Here is a 27,001-nt window from a genome sequence, read left to right as displayed (position 1 = left end):
GAAAGATTTTAAACATTTATATGAAGGAAGATACCATAAACAAACAGAAAGCCTATCATTGGTAGAGAATACATACCACAAACCATTAATATTCATGTGTATTATTCATATGCATAAAGCAAAATAAAAAAGTAAACTCATAAATATATGAGCAGAGACTGCAAAAAGACAATTGCCACAAAAAGAAATATAAACGGTTAAATGAATTATGAAAAGATGCTCAAACTTATAATTATAGAAATACAAATTAATACAAAAATGAAAATAGTGTTTTTCTCTTGTTAGAATGGCAGGAATTTAATGGCTCTATATTTTCCAGTACTGATAAGAAAATATAGTAAATGGGCAAGTCTCAGAGACTGTGTAAACTGTACAACTATTTGGAGAAGGACTTGACAATACCTACGAAAATGTAAAATGACCAAATTGTATCATTCAGTATTTTATGAAAAATAGTATAAGTGTTAAAATATATGTGCAAGAATATCCATTACAGCACAGATGCAATAGCAACATTTAGAAGTTCTCTGCCCAAGGATAAGTAAATAGATAAAGACATTTTGGTTCATCTATACACTAGAAAATATGAAGCTACTAAAAAGAAAAAGGGATGGCTGAGTGGCTCAGTCAGTTGAGCGTCTGACTTCTGATTTCAGCTCAGTCATGATCCCAGGGTAGTAGGATCAAGTCCTGAATCGGACTCCATGCTGAGCATGGCCCCTGCTTAGGATTCTGTCTCTCTCTTTTCCCCTCTCCCCCACTCGCTCCTCTCTCATTTTCTAAAATAAAATTTAAAAAAAAAAATTTTTTTTAAAGAAAAAAGGCAGTCAATATGCACTAACTCAGAAGTATGTTCATGATATACTGTTGAGTGCAAAGAAGCTATCTACAGAAGTATTTATTATTCTCTAACACAATAATCTTAAAACATAAGTATACAGATGATTACAGAAATATAGGGGAAAAAAGCCTGGAATAATAAATAACAAACTGATAACACACTACCCATGGAAATGAGATTCGACTGGAAAGTGAGACTCCCATTTTATGTATTTTAATTTAGTATTTGTTCAAGGGGCATGCACTACTCTTGTAATTTCAAGAGATAATTACAGTACTTTTTCTACAGTTGTTACTTTACATAAAAAAACCATTCCCAGCAAATGATTCCTGGCAATCTAGCTCTAACATAGCTTTTGAATACACTTTCAACTATAGTCCTCTCCCATGTTCCAACACTCCACCTTACATGTAGCATTTCTAAATCTCACCCATTTTCCCCAAACAATCCTGCTTCATCATTTGAATTTATACTCATATTCTTCTTGCTTATATACTTTATCTCCATATAAGATTTAATCTCGGGGCGCCTGGGTAGCTCAGTCAGTTGAGTGTCCGACTTTGGCTCAGGTCATGATATCACCATTGGTAGGTTCGAGCCCCCGGTCAGACTCTGTGCTGACAGCCCAGAACCTGGAGGCTGCTTTGGATTCTGTGTCTCCCTCTCTCTCTGCTCCTACCCCACTCATGCTGTCTCTCTCTCTCTCAAAAATGAATAAACATTAAAAAAAAAATTAAAAAAAAAAAAAAGATTTAATCTCCTTGAAGGCAGAGATTGTCCTTTTATCTCCCAAAGTGTCCCACTGAAAATGTTTAATACGTTGTTAAATTGAATTAATGTAAATTTACAGATATGCTATACTGAACATACTTTGAAAATCTGCACTAGTTCATATTTGTTCACCATTTTTTAAGGGAAGCTCTAAGAAAACTAGATAGAAGTGTTTTTATAGGAGATAGTTCAAGACAGTGACACAGAAAAGATCCTGAATTTGCCTCCTCCCACAGACAAACCAAGTCTACGGCTACGTATGTAATAATTTCCTCTGAGAAAGACCTGAAAACTACCTGAGTAACTCCTTCACATTGGGCAAATGAGAAAGAAGCGACATTAAGGCAGAGTGCAGAGCCTAAGACCCAAGCTCGCCATAAGCCCCACTCCCAGTGCAGTGAACCACAACTGGGAGGGAATGCACAACCCTGAAGCTTCTTCCTGAGAAGCAAAGGGTTAGTCCCCCAAATTAGACACACCAACTTTTAAGACCCCCAAAACATATGCCTTGAAAGCTAATGGGACTCCCGTCCACAAGCCTCAAAGGACTGTAACGAACTAGAAACGGCTCTTAAAGGACTTATGTGCAGACTCACTCACCACAGGGCCTAGCGCAGAAACAGCCACAAAGCACAGAAGCAGCCATCTGAGAAAAGGTAGCAGACCTTATGTGGAAGAAATTCATTTGCTGACCTTAAAAGCACTGGCCAGAAGGGCAGGGGCTTTTGGGGATCTCTCAGGGGATGGAGTCTGCTGGGATCCACTTTTGACATTTTCCTCCCTCTCTTCTTGTCATCTTCACACTCTCCCTCTACCACTCCCCAGAGTGTCAGTATCTCCCAGAGGAAGTTTTTACATTCATCTGGTGCCCCGGTTTTTACATCTGTTTTTACATCTGATTTTACAGCTGCAACTCAGGTGAAACCCCTGGCTCACTTGGCCCTGGGAGGCCTGTGGGGCTTGCATTCCTGGGTACCATGGGACTAAAATAACTGGGAAGGTGGTTGTTAGCAGATTCCAGTCCCCATAGTACTGCACAGATAGCAGACAGAAAGACATCCGTGGACTTTCTGAGAAAGAAGCCTATGTACATAGGAGCTTTGGCCTGAGGGCTAGGCTTCTGGTCTGGCACACTTCTAGAGGCCTATGGAGATGTTCTCAGGGTACTGTTAAAACTAATAAATTCAGTGAAGAGTATACAAAATCAATATAAAAAAATCTGTTGCATTTATATACACTAATAATGAACTACCAGAAAGAGAAATTAAGAAAACAATCGCATTTACAATGCATCAAGCAGAAAAAAATACCTAGCAATAAATTTAACCAAGGAAATGAAAGAGCAGTGTACTGAACACTATAGACACTGCTGAAAGAAACTGAAGATCCAAATAAATGGAAAAGATATTCCGTACTCACAGATGGGAACTGTTAAAATGTCCACACTACCCAAAGCAATGCATATAGACTCAATGCAATTCTTATCAAAATTACAATGACATTTATCACAGAAATAGAAAAATAATCATAAAATTTATATGGAAACACAAAAGACCCTGAACAGTCAAAGCAATCTTGAGAAACAAGAACAAACCTGGAGGCATCAACTCCCTGATTTCAAACTACATTACAAAGCTATAATAATTAAAATTGTAAGGTACTGGCATTAAAAAAAAAACAAAAACAAACAAACACAGAATAATGGAACACAATCCAGAATTCAGAAATAAACCCATGCATATACGGTCAATTAATTTACAACAGAGAAGCCAAGAATACACAATGAGGAAAGAACAGTCTCTTCAATAAATGATGCTGGGGAAACTGGACAGCCACATGTAAAAGAATGAAACTAAAATCACTATTTTACATCATACACACGTTAAGTCAAAATGGATTAAAGACCTGAACTTAAGACCTGAAACGATAGAACTCCTAAAAGAAAACACAGGTGGCAAGCTCCTTGACATTGGTCTTGGTGATGATTTTTTGATAGGACTCTAAAAGGAAAGGCAACAAAAGCAAAAATAAACAAGTGGGACTATACCAAAGTAAAAAGCCTCTGCACAGAAAGGAAACCACCACCAAGATGCAAAGTCAACATACAGAATAGTAGAAAGTATCTCTACGTACAGAAAGTAGAAAGAAATCATGTATCTGATAAAGGGCTAATATCCAAATAAAGAATTCATACAGAGCTCCTGGATGGCCAGTTGGTTGAGGGTCTGACTCTTGACGTTGGCTTAGGTTATCATCTCAGTGTCCCGGGGTTGAGCCCTACATTGGGCGCCATGCTGAGCATGGAACCAGACCGCTTGGGATTCTCTCTCCCACTGCCCCTCTCCCCTGATCACACTTTCTCTCTCCAAAAAACCAAACAAAACAACAAAAACAAACAATCTAATTTAAAAATGGGCAAAAGATCTGAACAGACATTTTCCCAAAAAAGGCATACAGGTAGGCAACAGGTACATGAAAAAGTACTAACATCACTAATGATCAGAACCACAAGGTATTAGTCACGCCTGTTAGAATGACTATTATCAAAAAAGACAAGCAATAGTAAGTGTTGGTTAGGATATGGAGAAAAAGGAACCCTTGTGACTGTTGGTGGGAATGTAAATTGGTTATAGCCATTGCGGAAAACAGTGTAGAGGTTCCTCAAAAAATTATATAGCTACCATGTGACCCAGCAATTCCACTACTGGGTATCTATCCAAATAAAACAAAAATACCAGTTCAAAGATATATATATGCACCCCCATTTTCGCTGAAGCATTATTCACAATAGTCAAGATATGGAAACAACCCAAGTATCAATCAAAGATAAACAGATGAAGATATGATATACACACACAAAAAGGACTACTACTCAGCCATAAAAGGAATATTTATCTTGTCATTTGCAACAACATGGAGAAACCTTGAATGTATTATGCTAAGTGAAACAAGTCTAACAGAAAAGGACAAATACCATAGGATTTCATTTATATGTGGAATCTAAAAAAACAATCAAACAAAACCTAGACTCACAGATGCAGGAAACAGACTGGTGGCTGCCAGAGGTGAAGGGGGTGAAGGTGGGAGATGACAGGGGTGAAGGCGATTAAGAAGTACAAAAAACAATGTCCAACTCTTGACTTTGGCTCAGGTCATGATCTCATGGTTCATGGGTTCAAGCCCTAAAACTGCCTCCTTGAGGAGCCTGCTTGAGATTCTCTCTCTCTCCTCTCTCTGCCCCTCTCTCTCAAAATAAATAAAAATAAACTTAAAAACAAAAGAAGTACAAAGGTCCAGTTATAAAAGTAGTCATGGAGATACAATGTATAGCATGGGGAATATAGTTACTAACAATGTATTAACTTTGTAAAGTGCCAGTGACTAGACTTTGGTGGTAACCATTTCGCAATACACACAAATGACAAATCACTATGTTGTACACTTGAAACTAATATATGTCAATTTACCTCAATAAATTTTTAAAAATATGATTGTGGGCTACTGAGTTAAAACAATGAGGCTCAAAGCCTGACTTTACTGCATGCTGGCTATAAAGTCTGAGGCACCTACCAGAGATGATGTGAGAATTAAATGTGACATCATAAAAGCTCTCTTTTGCTTTTCCTCCTTTACCTTATTTTTTTACTATGCAACTCCAATGTGCTCTGAGCACCTTTCTGCCCCCATCCACGCTTGAGTCTCATGAATCCAGTCGTAAAACCTATCCCTGTGTGATTTCTAGACGAGCAGAAATGTACTTTAACAAAATCTATTTGTCCCTATTAATCCTGCACCCTCACCCTCTACTTTATTCAGATGATCTCTTCCCAAATAGTTTTTGTTTCTGTAAGTCTCTGATCATGTTTAAAGGACCTTTAGGGGGCGCCTGGGTGGCTCAGTCGGTTGAGCATCCGACTTCGGCTCAGGTCACGATCTTGAGGTCCGCGAGTTCAAGCCCCGCATCAGTATCTGTGCTGACAGCTCAGAGCCTGGAGCTTGCTTCTGATTCTGTGTCTCCCTCTCTCTGCCCCTCCCCCGCTCATGCTCTGTCTCTGTCAAAAATAAACTTAAAAAATAAAAAATTAAAAAATAAAAAATAAAGGATCTTTAGGTCAAGGTCCAGTGGAAAAAAAAAAATTCCTCAAAGATTAAAGAAAGTTCTATTCTATGGGGGGCCTGGGTGGCACAGTCGGTAAACTGTCCGACTTCAGCTCAGGTCATGATCTCACGGTTCCTAAGTTCGACCTCCACATCAGGATCTCTGTCAGCGCACAGCCTGCTTCAGATCTTCTGTCTTCCTCTCTCTCTCACTGCCCCCCTCCCGCTCGCAAACACTCTCTCTCAAAAATAAACAAACATTAAAAAAAAAAGTTCTATTCTATAACGCAAGATATTTCTGGCTTTGTCTTCTTGTTTGTTGGATTTATCTTAAACCAGTTTCCTGAAGCTAACAAAATAGTTCTAACAACTTCAGGCTTGTCACATAAATTAGTCCCCTAAGGTGAAAAAGTATCTATTCTACTGTCTCTTTCCTAAGAGCAAGTAAATCTCTTTTCCAGAAATCCTCAGAAAAAACTCTCACAGCATTCATTGGCATATGTATGGTAAACTGCTCAGTTCTAAACCAAGTCTTGGGGAAAAGGAATGCCATGCCCAGACTGATTTAGGAGTTCCTGTGGGAAAAAACAAATACAAGGCAGAGCCAGTTATTTCTGAACCACATGGGTTATGGGTGGTGGGGGGGGGGAGGGATACTTCAGTGATAGTTCAAGAACTGTTAGGAAAACGGAGCCATACAGGAAACCAGTAACGTTCACCATAACCGTTATTTAAAATTTATTAATAAAAGGAGTCAGTGGAATCTGTTCTCAAACTCTTCAACTGTGTGTCCTCATGGCAGTGGTAACAGACAGCTGCTATACTAAAGGTAATGTATGTTTCTAAAGATGTCTGTTTGCAAAGTATGAGAATAGCCCACTTTTGCATGAGGTTTTCTACACAGGACATGGGTGTGATTTTGAAATAAGATATGACAAAAATGGGATTTAATCATACCCAAAATCCCCCAAAGTCTGTATACAGTACATATTTTATATGCATTTAAAGTTTGAAAACACAAAAATAAAAAAAAAACAAAACACATTAAGTATTGTGAGCTGAAAATTAATCCCAGTAACATTCTATCTCCACAGATCTCAGTTAAAAACTCTCTCAAGTTAAACAGACAAAAAATACTTCATCTAGAGAATGTTCCCATAAAAACCACTTAAGTCTTAATTTGTACCACGATTCTCATACACTTCTGAAATACCACCACAAATGAACTGGGAAGTAGGCATGTTTGCATTCTGTAAGCCAGTTATGTGCCAAGTGATCCAATATTTCCAGCCAAAAACTAAGCTTACATTTCAAATCAGAGTCCCCTGGAAACTTTGAGAGGCTAACTGTAGTCTCCTGTGTTCTGGTCATATAATTTAAAAATAAAGTTCCTTTCAGTGGCATCAGTGGAAGTCAAATCTAGAACAATAATTTACTGACCTGTTACACCCTGAGTACCGTTAGTAGGATTGAACAGTCTTTCAGATGCCACACAAGAGACAGAAAAAACTGAAAGGGAAACACAAAATGTAAGATTTAGGGTCACGGAAAGAGGCAAAAATATCAGATGACCTGTATTACTATAAATTAAATTCGTAAGATTCCTATCCCCACTACAATGAACTTGAGGTCTGAAAGTTTGCCCCTCCCCTCAAAAAAATAAAATTTTGCCCCCATAGTATCATATGCCTCATTTTTAATTTGTGTATCAAATTGCGTTAGGCATTTTCTATCCAAACCAAATAATTCTAAAATTCACGACAAAATGACTTACGTGTCACCCTTACCTTGAGGTCGGGGAACTCTAGCAAAGTCAGTGAAATGCTGGCAACAATTCTCATTTCCTTCTTTGTATTCCATACATCCGACATCCCTTGGGATCATTTACAATAGTATGGCAAAGCAGAATCTATGTCCTTCAGAAGAGTGACCAATGCATTCTACAGCAGGAAAAGAGATATCCAGGAAAAAGAAGCTATGCCTATGACAAAATACTCTCAGTGAGTGAAAAGTGAAGACATTCAGATGTTAGTTCTGTATGAGATCACACATTAAGTTTTATCAGATATGTTACTCTGTCCACCATTTGGAAGCCATCCTTCCTGACAGAATTCCTCTGGAGCTGACCATTATCATCTCCTGCCTCTTTTGCCTCCCACACTGGTTGGTCAAAGAACCCCACTTCCCTGGACACACATTAGGTCAGAGCTGGCCCCATGAAACTAGCATGGCTATTCAGTCCTTTTGAGGAAATGCTACAGAAACATAGTGGAAAACTGATCGCTCTCTTTCTGACATTGAGAAGTATATGGATAATGGAAGCCTGGGGATGGTGATGGACATTTATAGAACACTTAAGACTATGACTGGGGCACTTAGGTGGCTCAGTCAGTTAAGCACCCAACTCTTGATTTCTGCTCAGGTCATGATCTCACAGTTCATGAATTCAAGCCCTGTGTCAGGCTCTGTGCTGACAGGGCAGAGCCTGCATAGGATTCTCTCTCTCCCTCTCTCTCTCTGTCCCTCCTCCACTTGTACTGTCTTCCAAAATAAACTAAAAAACTTTTAAAAAAAAAGACTATGACTAAGAATAAAGCATAGAGGGAAAGCAAAACCAAGAGAAGTGATACACCTGAATTCACACTCTTGAACTTTTGCTCTAGCCAATAAAATCCCAGACTGATTTTTAAACTTTGAATAACTGAAATTTCTTTTACTTGAACCTATGTTATATGTTACTGATTAGAGATTTTTAGAATTAACATCATAGAGTACACAGAAGAAACCATGCCTCTCCCAGTAAGAAAAACGATCATGTCTTCAACTATTTACTATTATGACTCCTTTGCAGAGGGGAAAAATTGTAAAGCAATCTTTCACACTATGTTCCTGTCAGTTTTTTCATCCAAACAAAAAAAAAAATTAGAAATCAATTCTTGTGAAGATTAAATGAGCTAACGTAAGTATACAGAATGCCTAATAATTAGTAAAAAATCAATAAATGTTAATTTTTTAAAATAAATTGACTGGATAGCAAGCTTATAAAGCATAGGTTAACATCTAAGTGACTACACACTCCAGGAATAACTTCTCCATAGTAAGAAAGCTTTAAGAAAATGTTTAATATCCTTAGGAGAACCTAGCACCCTGGTTTTAAACATGTATTAATTTATGTTCTCTTTCTTTCCAAAACAGATGAGGTGACTTCTTTGGAAAGACCAAATTAGATACAATATGGATGGACATTTGCTCCATCAACTGCTACCTTTGTACTCTTGGGCAAGTTTAATCTCTCTGGGCCTGTCTCCCCATCTATAAAAACAGTAAGTGAGATGTTACAGAAGGATGAAATAAGTAACAGAAGCACAAAGTGCCTTTTTATACTAAGCACTCGATGATTTACAATTTATTACTATTATTTCAGGAAAATGACTTTAGTATTACCTAATTTTGCGTAACTGGTTATTTCTTAAAATAACATTTTTGGTGATTCCTCTAAATCTTAGAAATTTTCAGTTAAAATTTTTTTTTTTCAACGTTTATTTATTTTTGGGACAGAGAGAGACAGAGCATGAACGGGCGAGGGGCAGAGAGAGAGGGAGACACAGAATCGGAAACAGGCTCCAGGCTCTGAGCCATCAGCCCAGAGCCTAACGCGGGGCTCGAACTCACGGACCGCGAGATCGTGACCTGGCTGAAGTCGGATGCTTAACCGACTGCGCCACCCAGGCGCCCCAGAAATTTTCAGTTTAAAACTTGAAGAAAACCATTAGCTATTAACTTCTGTATCTTACTGATGAATACCAACAAATGTCAGTTATAAGTCCAATTAAAGGCAATGCTGCAACCAGAACCCAGGTTTCCTAACCTCCCCCCCCAAACCCCAGCTAAATGTTCTTTCTTCTCTACTACACTGCACATAATTAAAATAAATCCTTAGGCTTTATTTCTGAAACAGGTAAATAAAACTACTAATTATGAATGCATGGAAAAAACATTCCAAATGCCAGGGAGAACATAATACAGTGAACATAAAAGCAGTATCCTGGTAGCTTTAAACATCTTTCAAGAGTGAAATTCCTGCATTCCCCGTTTTAGACCAATACAGATTAAGTTTCTGTAAAACTGTGATCATGATTTGGTACACAGTGCAACAGTAAATGCAACACTATGTAAAAAAAGAAAAAAAAAGTGGCCAAATATTTAAATATCCCAATGCCTGAAAAATTCAACTTAATAAAAGTCAAAATTTCAAGTATAACTCAAGAAGCTGAAATACAAAAAAGGCTTTTATACACTGTTTTGTGTGGCCCTCTGTTTTATATAGCTTGTTACCACTAGGAAGGATTGATGGTTAATTTAAAGTATGTAACTGTAAGAAGTTAAATTACAAAAGTGTATTTTAAAAGTTAAACAGAAAAACATCTGTAAAATAATTTATTCATCAAAGATGAAAACAGAAAAACCTGAAATAAGAAAATCCTACGACCAGACTAGATCCAAAAATGTTATCAGATGAATAAATACTTAATCAAATACTAACTCAATCACACACCATCAGTTCTTATATTAGAAACAGAAGTAGGCTTTTAAAATTAATTGGCCCAGATCAATCATTTCTGCTAAAATATGCAAAAAATGGGAGGGTGGCAATCAGGGTTCTTATAGTACCCAAACATAAAGCATCATTTTATGTCCAGTAATTCATAAGAACACAAACTGGCATCCAGACAAAAATGAAGTACAACAGGTAAGTGTCAATCTTTACCAATTTATTTTATACAAAACAGTAGCAATGTAGAATATGGAATATCTTCCGCTGCCACACACATAAGTTGTGAACATTCCAAGCCAATGTATACAGTTGGAGGGGAAGGCTAACGATAGCATCAACCATGCTACTGAACATAGGAATTTTTTTATTTAAAAAGATTAAAAATTAGATAGCAATGTCTTCTTAATATTGCTCTCATCATTGAAGACCGAAGAAAAATAAAAAGTGACTTTTTAAGATTAAAAAAAGAGGGAAAGGGAGAAACAAAGAGGCTGCTACAACACTGCCATACTGTCAAACCATCATACTTCAATATTTGCATACTTGATAGCAGCATTATTTTTACTGAACCGTGTGCAACTACATTTAGAAACACATCAAAGCAAAATATCATGGCAGTCATCAATCAAGATCCAAAAGAAAACAAACAAAAAATAACTCTAGGATGAACACACTATAAGTAGATGAACATTTATGGAGAATGAATCAATATCTACATTCTTGGACTGTTCCATTCTGCTCCTTTAATAAAAGTGTCAACTCAAATTGTCAACTGTGCATTTTTGGAGGATTTGAGTTTTTCCAGTTCGTATTATACTGCATGCTTGGAACAAAAAGGGATATAATAAACCCTTCTACACAATGAACTTTAAGTAGACCGCTGAAAATAAATTTACTACTTGTAAACACACACAAAAAAAAAAAAATACAAGATTTTCTTTATCTTTAAACAATCAGTGCTTCCAAAAGCGCATTATCTTCTATATCGACCTCTCTCCCCTCGGTCTCTGTCCCGGTCACACAATCGCTCTCTTTCTCTCTCTCTATCACGTCCTCTATCTCGTTCTCTGTCTCTTCTGTTATCTCTAGGGCGGTCTCGCTCCCGCTCCCGATCTCTTTCACGGGGTCTACTTCTCCGACCACTGACAACAGCTTGTGTGCGACGAAGGAAATCATCCACTCTCATGTCATAATCATGCTAGAAAATAAGAAATGGATTAGGTATGTCAAAAATCAAACGGAACTTATGAGTCCCCATACTGTAATTACTGTATAGTATGGAGAAACAATCTACAGAAATGTACTAATGCATTAATTCACAGAATGTAATTTTGACACTGCTTAGAAAGATTGTGACACCTAACTAGTCACCCACAACAGTGATTATTCAAACCTTGTTGCAACAACTCACTTCAGGAAGTTTCTTATACAACTCTAATGACTTTTCTAGCCAATTCTTTTCACTAAGATTTAAGCCAAAATAATCACCTAGTGATGACGGTCAACTATCACGGATGCAAGCCTGATGCCAACTATGCTAAATATCATCCATGTTTTTCTCCAACAGGTGAACCCTACTTTTTTTCCTCCTTTGACTCTACAACCTGAACCAAGTCTGCCCTCTTAAGGTAAAACTAGGAGTTGTTACATTCCAGATTTTCTTTCAAACTAAACCATTGTTAATGACAAGCAAGTTTCGAAATTTGATAGACTTTTAAGAGAAGAGGGACATCTGGGTGGCTCAGTTGGTTAAGCATCCGACTCCTGATTTCAGCTCAGGTCATGATCTCACTGTTGTGGGATCGAGCGCCACATCGGGCTCCATGCTGGGTATGGAGTCCTCTGCCCCTCTCCGGCTCGCTCTCTCTCAAAAAATACAAAAAAATTTTTATTTAAAAATTTTAAGAAAATATGTACTTTAGTAAGATTGTGAGGTCTACTCCACATAGATCTAAATATACATGAAAGTCTGGGGAGAACAAGAGAGGGTAAGATGAGCAACTGTCTGGGGCACCTGGGTGGCTCAGTCGGTTGAGCGTCCAACTTCGCTCAGGTCACGATCTCATGGTCCGTGAGTTCGAGCCCTGCATCAGGCTCTGTGCTGACAGCTCAGAGCCTGGAGCCTGCTTCAGATTCTGTATCTCCCTCTCTCTCTGGCCCTCCCCCCGTTCATGCTCTGTCTCTCTCTGTCTCAAAAATAAATAAATGTTAAAAAAAAAAAATTTTTTTTTTAAAATAAAAAATAAAAAAGATGAGCAACTGTCTAAGTGAGGTGCAAGGTGTCATTGTGACTACTTCTAAGCTTAATCCCTGCTCTAGCTTTCTACTCTTAGTTCTCAACTCACCTTTACTTACTGAACTTGGTCTTTTTCCAAAAGTCAGCTTAAATATTCAGATTATTGTGTTCATAAACACAATTCCACCCTCACATACCTTGAATACATGAATATTATACTAGCATAAAATATATACACTAACCAAAAAATTACATACAGATGCATAAAACTTAAAAGGACAATAATGCCTTTTCGTAAAAGAATCTTAGAAAGAACTCCTATTTTGAAAATTATGTAATCATTTATAAAAAGTACCACAACCCATCTAGCCAACTAAGTTTTCATCATACATAAGCCGTATATTTTTTCCTGTATTACTGAAAAAAAAAACTATTAACATCTATTAGTCAGTTAGGATTCTCAGATTGTTTCACTGAATATTAAAGATCCTAATAGGATTTGATTTTGAAAAGTTACTGTCTTTATGAGAATAAGAAAATAAATAACAGACAAAAAGTTATCTCAAAAACGGGCTAGGCCACTACTGCTCTGACTGGCCCTCTCAAATATGCATGCTCTTCATCTAAGTGGGAAGATAATGTTTATTTGGCTCAGCCAAAAGACTCATCACCTCAAATTGGTTGGGGGGGGGGGGATGACAGAGGGTTGAAGAAGGTGTCCAAACTGTACATCCTACTTTAACAACCTAACTACGTAAGACTACCAAACTTATATACAAAGGAATTATGCTAACAAGTGCCAGGAGACAATTTCAGTTTAAAAAATGAAAGTATCATTAGGGAAAGGAAAAAAAAAAAAAAAAAGGAACATCAACCATTTAATAAACAAACTCAACCCAACTAGTATAATGGAAAAAAAAATCCCATAAATCTCAAACTAGAACTGTCTTTCATTCACTGTTTTGAAGAGATCAAAAAATGCTTTTCATATCAACCATATCAAATTATTAGAACCAGTAATTACTAAAGGAAAATTATCCATCTGCCTTTCTTAACATGTTTGTTATTTGTTAGCATTCTCTTAAGAGTCAGAGAGAGGAGGTGAATTGACAAAATTTATCAGAGAAACAAGTAACTAAATAAGACCAGAGACGATCGGTTAACTAACTTAATACATACCATCCAATCTATGAAAATTGAGTCAGAATATACAGAAAGCTTAAAAATGCCTATTTACAATAAAAATTACACAATTATTTATAACTGAAGACCCCAGTACAGAAAGAAAATCTAATTCACCATATCCCTAGGACACTATTACCTAAGAGTTATATGTAGAAGTTGCCTCCACTTGAGCAGTTTGTTTGATCAGTGAAAGAAATAAGTCTATTTAAATAATCCAAAGGAATTAGCCATTCTTAATAAAAACAAGTTGTGAATTACTCCAAAACAGTATGGAGTAAGAATATCCCCACATTTAAATTATCTACAGAATTCAAGGTAGTTCCTTCACACTTTTGCCTTCTCGTGCACTTACTACTCGTTTATCTCTGTATCTTGCTTCATGTGGTACTGGGTGATGTCCTGAGTAAGGGGGATGAGCTTGAGGAGGTGGAGCATGGTGCTGATAGTAAGGATGGTGTGGAGGTTGTTCCATTCCAGGATAAGGAGCCTAAGAAAAGAAACCACTTCCATAAGCATCTACCAAATATCCGTGTAAATAAACCATTTTTAGAATTCCACTATCCAAACAAATAACTTAATAATCTGTACTACCCATTTACTTCCACAGAATTAGGGTTTGTCAGAATACCCTCTTGTTGTGCTTGTTGGAAACATGTGCATAACAAACTAATTACACATCCTTGAAGATTTAACATGTTTGGGGCTCCTGGATGGCTCAGTCGGTTAATCATCTGACTCTTCATTTCCACTCAGGTCATGATCTCCCGGTTCGTCAGTGCAAGCCCTGCCTCAGGGTTCCATGCTCACAGTGTGGAGCCTGCTTGTGATTCTCTCTCCCCCTCCCCTGCTGGTGCACGCACCATGCACCCACCGTGCACTCTTCTCTCCCTCTCTCTCAAAATAAATACACCAACTTAAAAAAAGAAGATTTAATATGTTTACACTTTCATGTCGTGTCATTTAAATACTAATAGAACACAGTAAACCCTTAATCAGTGCTTACAATGAGCCAGGCACTGTCCTAAGCACTGAGGGAGGCACCAACAACTGGTTAAGTAACTTAAGATCACACTGCTAGTAAAAAGGTGGAGCTGGACACCATAATCAGGCATCCTGGATCTAGAATCAATCATCTTAATCTTAACATCTACCCTTAAAAAAAACAAAACAAAAACAAAATCTCCAGAACCTAAGGAACTTTTAAATGCCATTATAAAATGTGTAAGAGCAAATCAAAGGTTACTTTCCTAGTTAGTGCCAAGAGAGTATTTTGACATTTAAAAATTTTCACAGAATCTAAGGAAAGCAATCTTATTAATCCATCTATCTTGTACACAGTACCTTAAGTGCAACAAGTCAGATGAAGAAGCCACATTACAGGCAGCATTAAAAAAAAAAGATAAGAACTATTTAAACTTCTAAGTTTTTTATTTCTTGGGAATTAATTCTTCAGCTATCCTCAATACCTTAAAAGATACTCTTAAGAAGAATATTCAGCTTTCTTACAGGAAAAAGAATTTAATAGTTATGAACAGCATTTAATTAACCTTATTTTCCAGAAAAAAAATTAATGAGTGTTGGGATCAAGCACTTTACTAAACTTCACATGTATTTTATAAATTATTTTGACAATCCCATACAGTAAACACTGATATTCATTAAATTTCAAGCCACAAAAGGACAGGCACAATGTCGATTTCATTTACCAACCAAGCCTAACGCAGAGTGCCTTGCACAGAATGAGTACATTAATTTGATGAGCCAAAGAATGGACAAATACCCTCTGACTTTTACCGATAAAGAAAGAAACCTATTATGAAACTTGCCCAAGATCACAGAGTTAAGAAGGGAAGGTATCTGAACCCAGGCAGTTTGCAGTACTAGCTACTACAAAAATAAACTATAACACTTACTAATTAAACTTGTACTACTAACACAAATCAAATTACTCACTAGTTTTTAGTTGTAAAAATAGATTCCAACAATTTATTTAATGGGTAACTGTAACAGTCATCTTCCAAATAAGCATTCAAAATATATGAAACTGCAAATGAAGTGAAATAATTTGCAAAAAAAAAAAAATACAAACCATTCCTTGCCAAGGTGGTGGTGGTCCCATGTTATGAAATTCCCTCACATAATCATTGTAGGACTAAAATGAAAAATAGCAATGTCAATAATAATAAAAATCAAACCCAAAACTATAAAATAAATCAGATCCTGGTTTTATGAACATTAAATGTATAAAATGAAATGCTTACCCCATTTAAAAACACATCTCGGCGAACTCCTGAAAATCGTCTGTTGGGAATAAGATTTGTGAAACTAAATTCAGGTAATTCATAAACTAGTTCTAAGAATGTAATTTGAAACTAAGCAAGAGTGAACCCAACTTACCTGTCTACTTCCTGGTATCGTGGATCCTTTAAATACCCTGTTCAAACATCAAGCATTTTAGTAAATCAAATTTATATTTTTTATTATGGCATTATAATTAAACCTTCCTTACCACTCATTTCAATTCTTTCCATGAAATATAGTGATGCTATTAAGTGATGCTATTATTGTATTATTCCATTTTCAGATTTTCTTCTTAGATTACAAGATAATCTAGAAAGTAACTAATAACTTACTGATACCACAGAATTATAAACTGCTAGAGAGGTTTTCATATGAATCTTCTAAATCCACACCCCAATTCTCGCTAGATAGAAAATTTCTTCATTCTGCTCCATAAGAAAAGTAAGGGCAGAGGAATTATCTTGAGGACACTGTAATAGGACTTCCTTAAAAACAAACGTTTACTTTCCACCTTAGGTATTCACAAGCTCTGCTAAGTCAACCACAGACAGTTTTTAAAAATGCAAACTTAAGGGGGAGAAAAACAAGTCCCAAAAATGAAGATGTATACATTTTAAGTGAAAGAACCATGACAAAAAAAGAAATATTCTTTCTCCCCATCTTAAAAGATGGAAGGACTCAGCAAATTAAAATGTAAAAACATTTGAGTGCTCATGTTTCTGAGGAAAAACTAATTTCACTCTCAGGAATATCCATTTTGGAGAAGAATGAGGTTTATCAAGCCAAAAAATGCTGTAATGTTCACTAATACCAACTTCCAAATTGCCTAATTTTTGTTAAGTGTATTATAAGTACCGTCTCTTAAACTCTGCCTTTTTAAATTCTGATAAGACTAGCTGAAAGCTGCTTTCTAGATTATAAACCAAATATTTCTCATTCCTCTCTAAAAACATGTGAAAGATTTTTATTTAAAAAAAACATAGCATAACTTCAGTTTCCAAATAAAGCTATATACCACATGAAATACTAAGTATTATAGAAAATGAAAAACATAATAAAGTGTAAGATGGCTGCTTTCCCTAATCATCTTTAAACACATGTGCAGTTTCCATTTGTGAAATAATTGTAAATTAGCAACATCAGGTAATTAACAGATGATGATGAGTCACACTAAAATAGATAACCTTCACGAAGTAGAATTTAAGTGACAACTAATGATAATTTCCTATGATTTAAGCAGTCATGTCCTAAAGTTTTCTCACTTTTAGAACTACAGGATTAAAATAAATGTTTTTGTGTCGTTGTTGTTGTTTTTGTTGTTGTTTCATAATTGTAAGTCAAATATCTGCAGGATTATAAAATATTAACCTGGTCTCTGGTGAAACTCAGGGGCATAGTCAATCCTTGGTTTCTTTCTGCTGTTATGAATATCATAATCTTCTGGTCGACGCCTACACAAATTAGACACATTAGAAATTAAACCAAAAACTGCTGGGAGAACAAACAGCAATGCAAGAGTTTCTGACAGAAATAAGTACAAAGAATAGCCCATTATTTCCTTTAAAATAACATCCTAATTTCTGGTGAGCAAATCTTAAAATTTCTAAATTTTAATTCCTCTAATTACTATATAAATCAATCCTTGAATGTATTGCTGGAAGTAGATATGCTCTATAATCTCATGCTATCATGAAAAACTTGGAAAGAGCAGTCTGCTCAAAATATGTAAATCACATTTTAGTATTCTAAACAAAAGTAAATGAGCTGCTCTCAAACTAACGTAAACATCCAATTTAACAAAACACTTTCCCAAATAAAGTCTCCATTCACGTGAAAAAACAAAGAAAAAAAAAAACTATCACCATTACACAATAGGTAACTCTAAAATCTATATATTCAAACTTATTAATACCATCTTAGAAGACGTCTACACAGAATTAATTATTTCTTGCTTCTTTTGCTTTGCACAAAATTATGCTTTTCACATGATCATACAGAAAATTTGATACTTATTCCAAGTGACTTTACAGGAAAGTTTTGATAATCTTAATACTTGGAAAAACTAATTTCTATAGTTAATAACATTTAAAAACTAAGGGAATTTTTTCCAGAGACAATGCCTTAAAATAAAACTGGAAAGTAATGGAGCAATTTAACAGAGTTCATAAAACGAGTTCAAAGTATATATTCTTTAGAAAGTGAAATTTTACTGTCTGCAGAGGGCTGCTCTTTATGGTCTCCCATAAATCTCAATGGCTAATGTAATACATCATTAAGTACACTTCACTTTATTTAGCATTTAATAAAGAGCTACACAAAATAAAAACAAGAATTCCACTTTTTTTGGCAATAAATGTATCTTTTTACCCTTACTGTCAAATAAAAAGTCTATATAATAACCTGGCATCACTAGTTTTCCAGCTGTTTCTTTGAGTTATCAACTGCTTTCATTAACTTTTTCAAGACAAGTTCACTCAAACTGCAAAGTGCAATTACCCCAAGCCCCCGCCCTCCCCAACAAAATAAAAACAGTTGCATCTACAATAAATAAGACTAAGAAAATTAAAAGCTGGTTTAAAAAATAAACATACCGCTTTCTTGTAGTTTGGGGAGTGCATTTACGACCGGTATAAAACATGATAGAAACAGTTCATATAGTAGTCCAACTACTGACTTTAAGCTGTAAGCCATACATATATGGAGGCCCTGGCAGGCTTGAGAGAAGGTGTAGTGGTGTAATAAGTATAGTTTGCAGTCCATTGCAAAACTGAGGTAAAAACTTCACTTGTATATATTGTATTGCACTGGAAACCTCTTAGCTTAAACTTCAAAAGACATCTTGGTGTTCAGTCCTTTAAGGCCAAAAGTAAGGGGGCTCTGCCAGGTGTCCTCCTACCTACTTGACAGTGTCCTTTTTAAGCTCAAAGAAATGGGGACTCTTGTTGGATTATCTGTACCTACCACAGGATGTTTCCACCAAAAGGAAACTTAACCAAAGGTTTCATCCCATCAACCATACATCCAACAGTCTTTAGCAGAATATTTTAGATTTAGCTGTATGCAAATCTACACAGGGGAAGGTGTTGGGTAGAAGGGCTTAAATCAGTCCTTTGCAAAGACTTCTCCAATTCTGTAACAAGTTAAACCCCCTTTTCCTGGAAAATGCTGCTTAGTTCATAAAGTAGTGATCAATAACCATGACGATCCTCTAAAAAACATTTTAAGTCCACAGGTACTGCCAGCATCTGGAAAAGTTGTAAACAGACACAGCAACAGCCCTTCTTTTCGGTTTGTTGCCGGGTCTCCCAGGGCCACTTGATCCCCTTTGGAAAGAACCTATTGTTTTCAGAAGCTCAGCAAGATGTGTGAATTCACTGGGTACATGTTAGAGAATATTTGGCAATGGGGTTAACACATCACGGTGATAAAATTTGAAACAGTCCCAATAATGCTCCTCTTGAATATCAAAATAACTTAAAATATTTTATCCTCTAAATGAGGCGTCATCTTCTGAAAAAACATTAGTGATCCTTTATAAAAGTCCCATATCTGATAAGGCTTATCCAGAGACACACCTGAAAGAAAAGGCTTTTTACAAAATATTAACAATTTTTGCAAATAAAGACTTCCTTCTCTCTTCCTCCTTTCTAGCCTGTTCTGAGCAACAAAGGCCTACCTCATTGCAATTGCATACATTGTATTATCAGAAAACTATCTAATTTAAACTGGTTATCACTCTTTAGCAAATAATTTTTTTCTGCATAAGGAAAGATCCCCATTTTCCTCTTGAAAAATGACTGAGACCAAGGTGACCATGTGAAATCCTCAATGAAGCCACAAACTAGTCCATGCAGCTTGATTTGAGGATTTTCTCTTTCTTCTTTACCGCAGGACAAACTTTTGACGAATCACATTCCTCCATCATGTTATTCTGATACATGTGCCTATTATCAGTCCAAAGAACGTTTCTAACCTTCCCACATCCCGGACTGGTTCTCGACGGGATGGACGTCCTCTTGATCGGGGCTGAGAATGCATTCTTCTCTTGTGACGCATTTTATGAATGACCTGATACAAGTCAATACTTTCATCGGGGGGAAATAGAAGACAAAGCTGGGTTCCACATTCAAGTTCAATTTCCTAGAACAGGAAAGTAGTAATTTACAAGACGAAAACAGGAGAAATTTTCAATAGACTTCTTGTATTTTCCTGAAGTACAAGAACAAAAACCGACTTGAAGACTTCCTTCTCAAAGCTGATGATCATACAGGATTCCAATAAACTTCCTTGAAAGGTTTTAAAAAACCTTTCAAAAGTGTTTTATGTATTTATATACGGGTAAAAACTAAAAGTATATAATCTGCAAAGTTAAATACACAAATGCAGTTGCTTAAAACTCTATGACAATCATCCTCTGCAAACAAAGGAATGTTTCTTTGTGCAAAATACAAAAATATCAGGACAAAGTTATCTACCTTAACTCAGCGGAGGAAAAACATGTTAGTATGCCAAAATACATTACAAAACTACATTACAAAAACTACATTACAAAAACTACAAAGGGAGACTAATGTATGGCTTTTTAAAATGAAGATTTATTTTCAACCACCAGCAATTTCATTTATGAGTAATGAAAGCACACCGCTTCTGGTTCAAAGTTACACGTAGAAGATTCAGGTTTAAATCACTACACTTATAATTTCATTTGCAGACTTGAAAACCTGGGTACATATACTTTTCATATAGCTTCCTTCTGATTAGAAAACTTCAGCAAAGATGTTAAATGGCATTTCTAAAATTATACAAAGTGCAGTAAATAACATAATGAAAAACAATTTAAAATCAGGACCAGAATTTCTCATCAAAAACTTTTCTTTCAATTGTATTAAGTACCATATAAAGCTACCTATCTTTCAACATTTATGGAGGTCTTACTAATTGGTCAAAACCACAGTGATTGTGAATTCCAAATAAGAATATTTTCCCTTAATCTTTCACACGAATTCTTTCAAAAATGGCTTAAAAATGTCCTTCAATAAAATTCTCTAAAAGGAATGATTAAATGTATGTGTTTTAAATAATCAAGTAAGACAACAAACCTGTCCATCACGTCCAATCTTTACTGGCTTATGTTCATTCCAAGGATTGGTGAGATGAGCTGACTTAGTGAAGGGTAATTCACGCCTAAATACAAAGTAATACCAATTATACTCTTTTGCAGAATCCTTTAGGGACCTTATATTACTTCAGCAGTTAATCCTGATTTAAACGTGACTAAAATTTAAAGAATTACTTAGGCTAGAAGCATTCATTCCCCAGAGAGGGAGCACCTTTAAGAGAAGGGTTCTTTCCACATTCTCCAGTGTTCTCAAAAATAAGCTAAATAATACAGTGTGTAAGAACATGAGCTTGGAAACCAAGACAGTTTGGGTTTAAACCCCAGCGCGTGCTCGCTCGCTCTCACGCGCTCTCTCTCTCCCTCCTCTGAGGCTGAGCTGAATTCTTCAGCTTATAAACAATGGTATCACCACCTACACTTCATACCTGTTTTTAATAGTGTGCAAATGGAACGACATATAACATGTTTAGTTAGCTCGTTTCTGTGTAAACAAACCACATTTTTTATTAACTAATCAACAAAGAGCTGAACCTTCATCAGATAGTTAATACCAAATGAAAGTAAGTGTCCCCTATCCTTCGTTCAGAACTGCTCTCCCAGATTCCAATGTCCTCTCCTTTTCAGGAAGACAATAGTTCCCTATCACCCATGGAATGGCTCCTGACAATACAAATGTTTATACGTACAAATTCGTATGTCTGCACATATGAATTATGCCCTCCACTTAGGTGAGTACTTATATAACTTAAAGAAACTCAGGCTCCAAACTCTGAGCCACAGAGCAAAATGGTCTCACCAACTTAAAAGAGACAGCCTGTATTTTTATATTCTTTATCAACCTAGCATAATGCTAAATGCAATTCATTCCTATTAATTATCAAGGAATAATCAAGTTAACAGCACTTAACAAGGCTTTATCTATGTGTGTGCAAAGTAATGCCAAATTAAATAAATGCGTTAAAGAATTATTTATTGTATCTACAATACACAGGAAACTGCTCAGCCCAAAGACATACAAAGATGAGTAAGATAAAGAGCTGCTTGCATTCGTAAATTTCTTCCACAGCTATCAAAGAAGAATAAACGAGCACGTGAAAGTTTTGCTGGTCACATCTATTTTGGAGAGAAAGAAAATAATAAAAAAATGCTTCCTGGAAGAAGTAGCATATGGAATATGCCTGAAAGAAAAGTGACCCAGGAAAAGCCAAATGTAAAGAGCTAAGGAAAGGTTACGTTTGAAGCAATGAGAGAGCTTGAGCAAAGGTATAATGGAGAAGAAAAAACACAAACAACCTGGTCTAGTGGATAAGCTATATAGCCATTTGTTCTACTCTTACACCAATTTTCTTAAAGATGAATATAGGATGCTGAAATTTTATAACTTCTTTAAACTTTGGGGAAGAGTAAAGTGTATCTAAAGTTAACACAGTGGCATGCTCTGTGGTGGTGATCATGTGAATATATGGGGGAAGTGGGCTATGAATGATGGAAATACCCACTAGGTATTACTAAAAAGCTTGAATTCTTACTGTAATAATATACATCTTACTTCACACACCAAAAGTGGCTCAAGAATGTATACCTATATGTATACAAAATATATACACACACTTTTTTTTTTTTTTTTAACTTTTCAGCTCTCAGAAGTTAAAAGAAACACGTCTATACCAAAGCCTAGGGTATCCAGAGGGAAATCTCTAGTAACAATTCTTTGTACTTTAATACTTTCTTAGATTTTCCCTCTAAATTGCCGGTTAAAAAACAGTTACAGGAGAGGAATAAATAACCTACAAGCCACCACAATACAGGAAGTTATAAATTGTTCCTGCAGAAAGTTATCACTGTTATTTAAATATTAGCAATGAAATACTGAAGGACCAACATAAAACCACACACTGAGTTGGGTTGAGTCACTTGGGATTAAGCTTCTTGATGGCATTGGTTCTAACTAGATTCTACAGATATTTTTTTGTGTGTGTTGACAAATACATACCTACCAGAGTATCACCAAGAACTATGAGGCCCTAAGCAAAATAGGACTCAGAATGTATTTAGAGAAACTACAGGACCACAGTCATCGTAGTTATAGAATAAACATCCTAAAAGTTACCTTTTAAACTGACATGTGTAATGAAGACAACTACAGATGACCAGCTTTATTGTGAGTAATCCAAAGAACATGGAAGTAACTCGCTGATTTAAGGGGTTTGGTTAAGTGGGACAAATTTAACAAAAGAACATACAACTGTACAAAGGCTCTTATGTACTATATAGAGGTTTGGCTACTAAAGTTAAAAGAAATAATGGAGAAATTCTAAAAGAAAAGAGAAAATGGGCTAATTGGAATGAACATGGAAGGGGTGAGTATAAAATAGCATCAGTAGATGCTAATTCTGGACAAATGACATTTTATAGAGTATAGCCTTATTTAGAGGTAATTCCCAGTGATAACTTAAGTCACTTTTTATGGCTCCTCTCCTATCTGCTAACACGCACCATGTGATCTTAAACTTCAGTGTGCCTACAAAATACATGAGCCATCAGAAATTCAAGAGGTTTGAGGTGTGTCTTAAGATTCTGCATTTTAACGATCAGATACTACTGACACAAGTGGTTGAGAGACCACACCTAAATAAACTTAAGTCTAGTTATTATTAAATCCAAAGGGTGGTTAAATAAGTCTATCAAAACTATCATATCTGAAGAGAAAAAATATTGATAACAATTACTATTACTGATAGAAAGCCTTCAGCATTTATATTTAAAGTTTGATCCTCTTAACTGAACCAAATGTAATTCTCATTTTATACACAAAACTTAAGAATACAATAGACTTACCCAAGGAAATACCAACGTAATATTACATGCCCCTCAGAATTCCTCATTATAAAACTACTCTTGAACTAAGTGATGAGTATTTTAAAAATTAAAGTTGTAGTTTTTCTTTAAGAATATTCTTGAGGATACAGGAGTACTGATGCATAGGGGCACTTGTACCCCAATGTTTATAGCAGCACTCTCAACAGTAGCCAAATCATGGAAAGAGCCTAAATGTCCATCAACTGATGAATGGATACAGAAATTGTGGTTTATATACACAATGGAGTACTACGTGGCAATGAGAAAGAATGAAATATGGCCTTTTGTAGCAACGTGGATGGAACTGAAGAGGGTTATGCTAAGTGAAATAAGTCATATAGAGAAAGACAGATACCATATGTTTTCACTTTTATGTGGATCCTGAGAAACTTAACAAGAACCGATGGGGGAGGGGAAGGGAAAAAAAAAAAAAAGAGAGAGGTTAGAGTGGGAGAGAGCCAAAGCATAAGAGACTCTTAAAAAATGAGAACAAACTGAGGGCTGATGGGGGGTGGATGATGGGTACTGAAGAGGGCATCTTTTGGGATGAGCACTGGGTGTTGTATGGAAACCAATTTGACAATAAATTTCATATATTTAAATAAATAAATAAATAAATAAATAAATAAATCCTCAATAAAGAGGAAAAAAAAGAATATTCTTGAGGTACATTCTTGAGGTACGTGGGTGGTTTAGTCAGTTAAGTGTCTGACTCTTGAATCCAGCTCAGGTCATGCATGATCTCATGGTTTGTGGGAACGAGCCCTGCATCAGCATCTGCATTGGCATGGAACCTGCTTAAGAGTCTCTCTCTCCCTTTCCCTTTGCCCCTCCTCCCACTGGTGCACACTCGCTCGCTTTCTCCCTCTCTCTCAATAAATAAACATGAAAAAAAAAAAAAAGAAAAGAATATTCTTGGAGCACCTGGGTGGCTCAGGCGGTTAAGTATGCAACTCTTGATTTTGGCTCAGGTCATAATCTCACTGTCATGAGATCAAGCCCCACATGGGGCTCTGTGCTGGGCATGGTGTCTGCTTAAGATTCTCTCTCTCACTCTCCCTCTGCCCCTCCTGCACACATGCTCTCAAAAAGAAAAAGAGAAAGAAAGAGAAAAAGAAAAAGAAAAAGAGAAAAGAAAAGGAATAAGAAAAAAGAAAAAGAAAATTCTTTCCAGGTCAACATAAACTTAAGAACAATAAAGAAACTTTACTACCCAAAATTCTGTACAAAACGTTAGTATTTTGGGTTTGTACCTCTTGTTAGTGAACACATATCAAACAAGTTGGTAAAATAGCCAATAAGTCAGTGAGGAAGACAATACGTGAATAAATTAAGCTCACCTTCTGAAATTAAAAAACAAATTTCCTTATCAAGAATTGGGAAATGAAGGTTAATAGAACAAGTAACATTCAAAACAAAATTAGCTGCAACCAATTTAAAATGGGTAATTATTTTGTCTACTAATCCTAAGACAACATTATCTCCAAATACTTTCCAGTAACACCAATAATGTTGCTAGTCATAAAACCACAGACTTACAAACTTCTTTGGTTTTTATACAGTTACAGACATCCAAATAAATAAGTCTATTATCTCTGCTAAGAAATAGCAAGCACCTTGTTTTCCCAAAAAACTGCCACCAGATCTTTAAATTTTATAATCTTAATTTGATTATAATAGAAGTATAACTTAATTATAACCTTAATTTCTAAAGAGCCATAAATTTTTATTTAAAAATCCAGGGTGTAATGGAGTAGGGGAATTATCACCGACACCCTCACCAACCTAACACTGCATTCCAACATTATAATTATGCAATTTTTCATTTGTTTTTTCCATGTTGTCACATGGATAATTACTTCTGTGTATTACATTTAAGCGACAAACCATAATTCACTTAACCAGTTTCCTATATGGAAGAATTTAGATTGCTTCCAATTTTTCCCTATAGAAAGTAATGATGGGATGAGAAGTAATGATGATATATTTTTATGCAGTTTTGCTACTCTATCAACAATCAACCTAATATACTATTTTCACTGTATTATTGCTTATGTATGTTCACAGTTCTTTACTTTCCCATACATAAAAGTTTAACTCCTTTGGCTGGCCCACATTACTGTTCATCTCTATCTTTTATCATCTGTTTCATTAAAAAAAAAAAAAAAAAAAAAGGACTCCCTACCCCACTCACATACCTTCCCCTCCCCCCCCACCGCTTTACCATCTCCTAAGCCCCATGGCTTCTGCTTGTGTTTCCATGCTCTTCCTAGTCTGCCTTCCAGACCAGATATGAATAGCATTTTTCACTCTTATCCAATTCTTCCATCCTCATCAAAATCCGACACCTAAGCTAATTTCAACTTATAAAAAATACATATGGTCTGTTTCAAGTAATATTTTTTTACTGAAATTAATTTTATAGGCAATAGATGTGTACATGCCATATAAAGTTCACTCAAATACTTAGTTTTTTATGTTAAAATAACTTTCTAGGCCCAAGATGTAGCCGCTCCTGCTGGATGTGTCATGTCAGCAAACAGAAGCTTAGGTCTAACTTTTGTGTCCCTGTATGTGCTCAGCTTGACCAGAAATGCAGTATATCCAATCAGCCAATCCCCAAACACCAAGCCACCTTGAGTCTGGGCTTTCTCACCCCAAATGAGGTTGACAACGTAGCCCTAGCTAGTAAGACATTTTCTATTTGTCTCTCTCTTGTTCTTTATCCTATAAAAGCTTTCTGGGATGCCTGGGTGGCTCAGTTAAGTGTCCCACTTTGGCTCAAGTCATGCATGATCTCAAGATTCTTCAGTCTGAGCTCTGCATGGGGCTCTCTGCTGACAGCTCAGAGCCTGGAGCCTGCTTCAGATTCTATATTTCTCCCTCTCTCTGCCCCTCCTCTGCTTGCACTCTGCCTCTCTCTCAAAAATAAACATTAAAAAAAAATTAAAAGCTTTCTGCCTTCTGCCCCATTTTGCAGCTCTCCACAGGAGAGTGTCCATTTCATGAAGGGTTAAAGTTTGTATCACCTAAATT

At 36.1% G+C, this 27,001-nt stretch overlaps 1 protein-coding gene across 3 annotated transcripts in view; it reads right to left on the bottom strand.

Moving 5' to 3' along the window:
- Window positions 1–10,461: 10,461 nt before the first annotated feature.
- YTHDC1 (YTH N6-methyladenosine RNA binding protein C1) overlaps window positions 10,462–27,001 on the bottom strand; it is a 36,398-nt gene continuing 19,858 nt past the window's right edge. For 2 of the 3 annotated variants that reach the window (XM_047090780.1, XM_047090779.1), the window contains exons 10-17: window positions 21,087–21,171; window positions 19,961–20,127; window positions 17,356–17,438; window positions 16,084–16,120; window positions 15,948–16,011; window positions 15,776–15,838; window positions 14,039–14,173; window positions 10,462–11,463 (exon numbers count right to left, since the gene is read on the bottom strand). In XM_047090780.1, the coding sequence (XP_046946736.1) occupies window positions 11,239–11,463; window positions 14,039–14,173; window positions 15,776–15,838; window positions 15,948–16,011; window positions 16,084–16,120; window positions 17,356–17,438; window positions 19,961–20,127; window positions 21,087–21,171 (859 nt within the window). In that variant the 3' untranslated portion in view covers window positions 10,462–11,238. The remainder of the gene's footprint in view (window positions 11,464–14,038; window positions 14,174–15,775; window positions 15,839–15,947; window positions 16,012–16,083; window positions 16,121–17,355; window positions 17,439–19,960; window positions 20,128–21,086; window positions 21,172–27,001) is intronic. The other variant, XM_047090781.1, reaches the window with a different exon arrangement.

The sequence above is a fragment of the Lynx rufus genome, unplaced genomic scaffold (genome assembly GCF_022079265.1).
Source record: "Lynx rufus isolate CCGP_SWC_20201006 ecotype Redwood Valley unplaced genomic scaffold, mLynRuf1.p SCAF_3, whole genome shotgun sequence".
Lineage (NCBI taxonomy): Eukaryota > Metazoa > Chordata > Mammalia > Carnivora > Felidae > Lynx > Lynx rufus.
The sequence above is the reverse complement of the archived record's forward strand: the minus strand, read 5'-3'. Positions and strand labels throughout refer to the sequence as shown.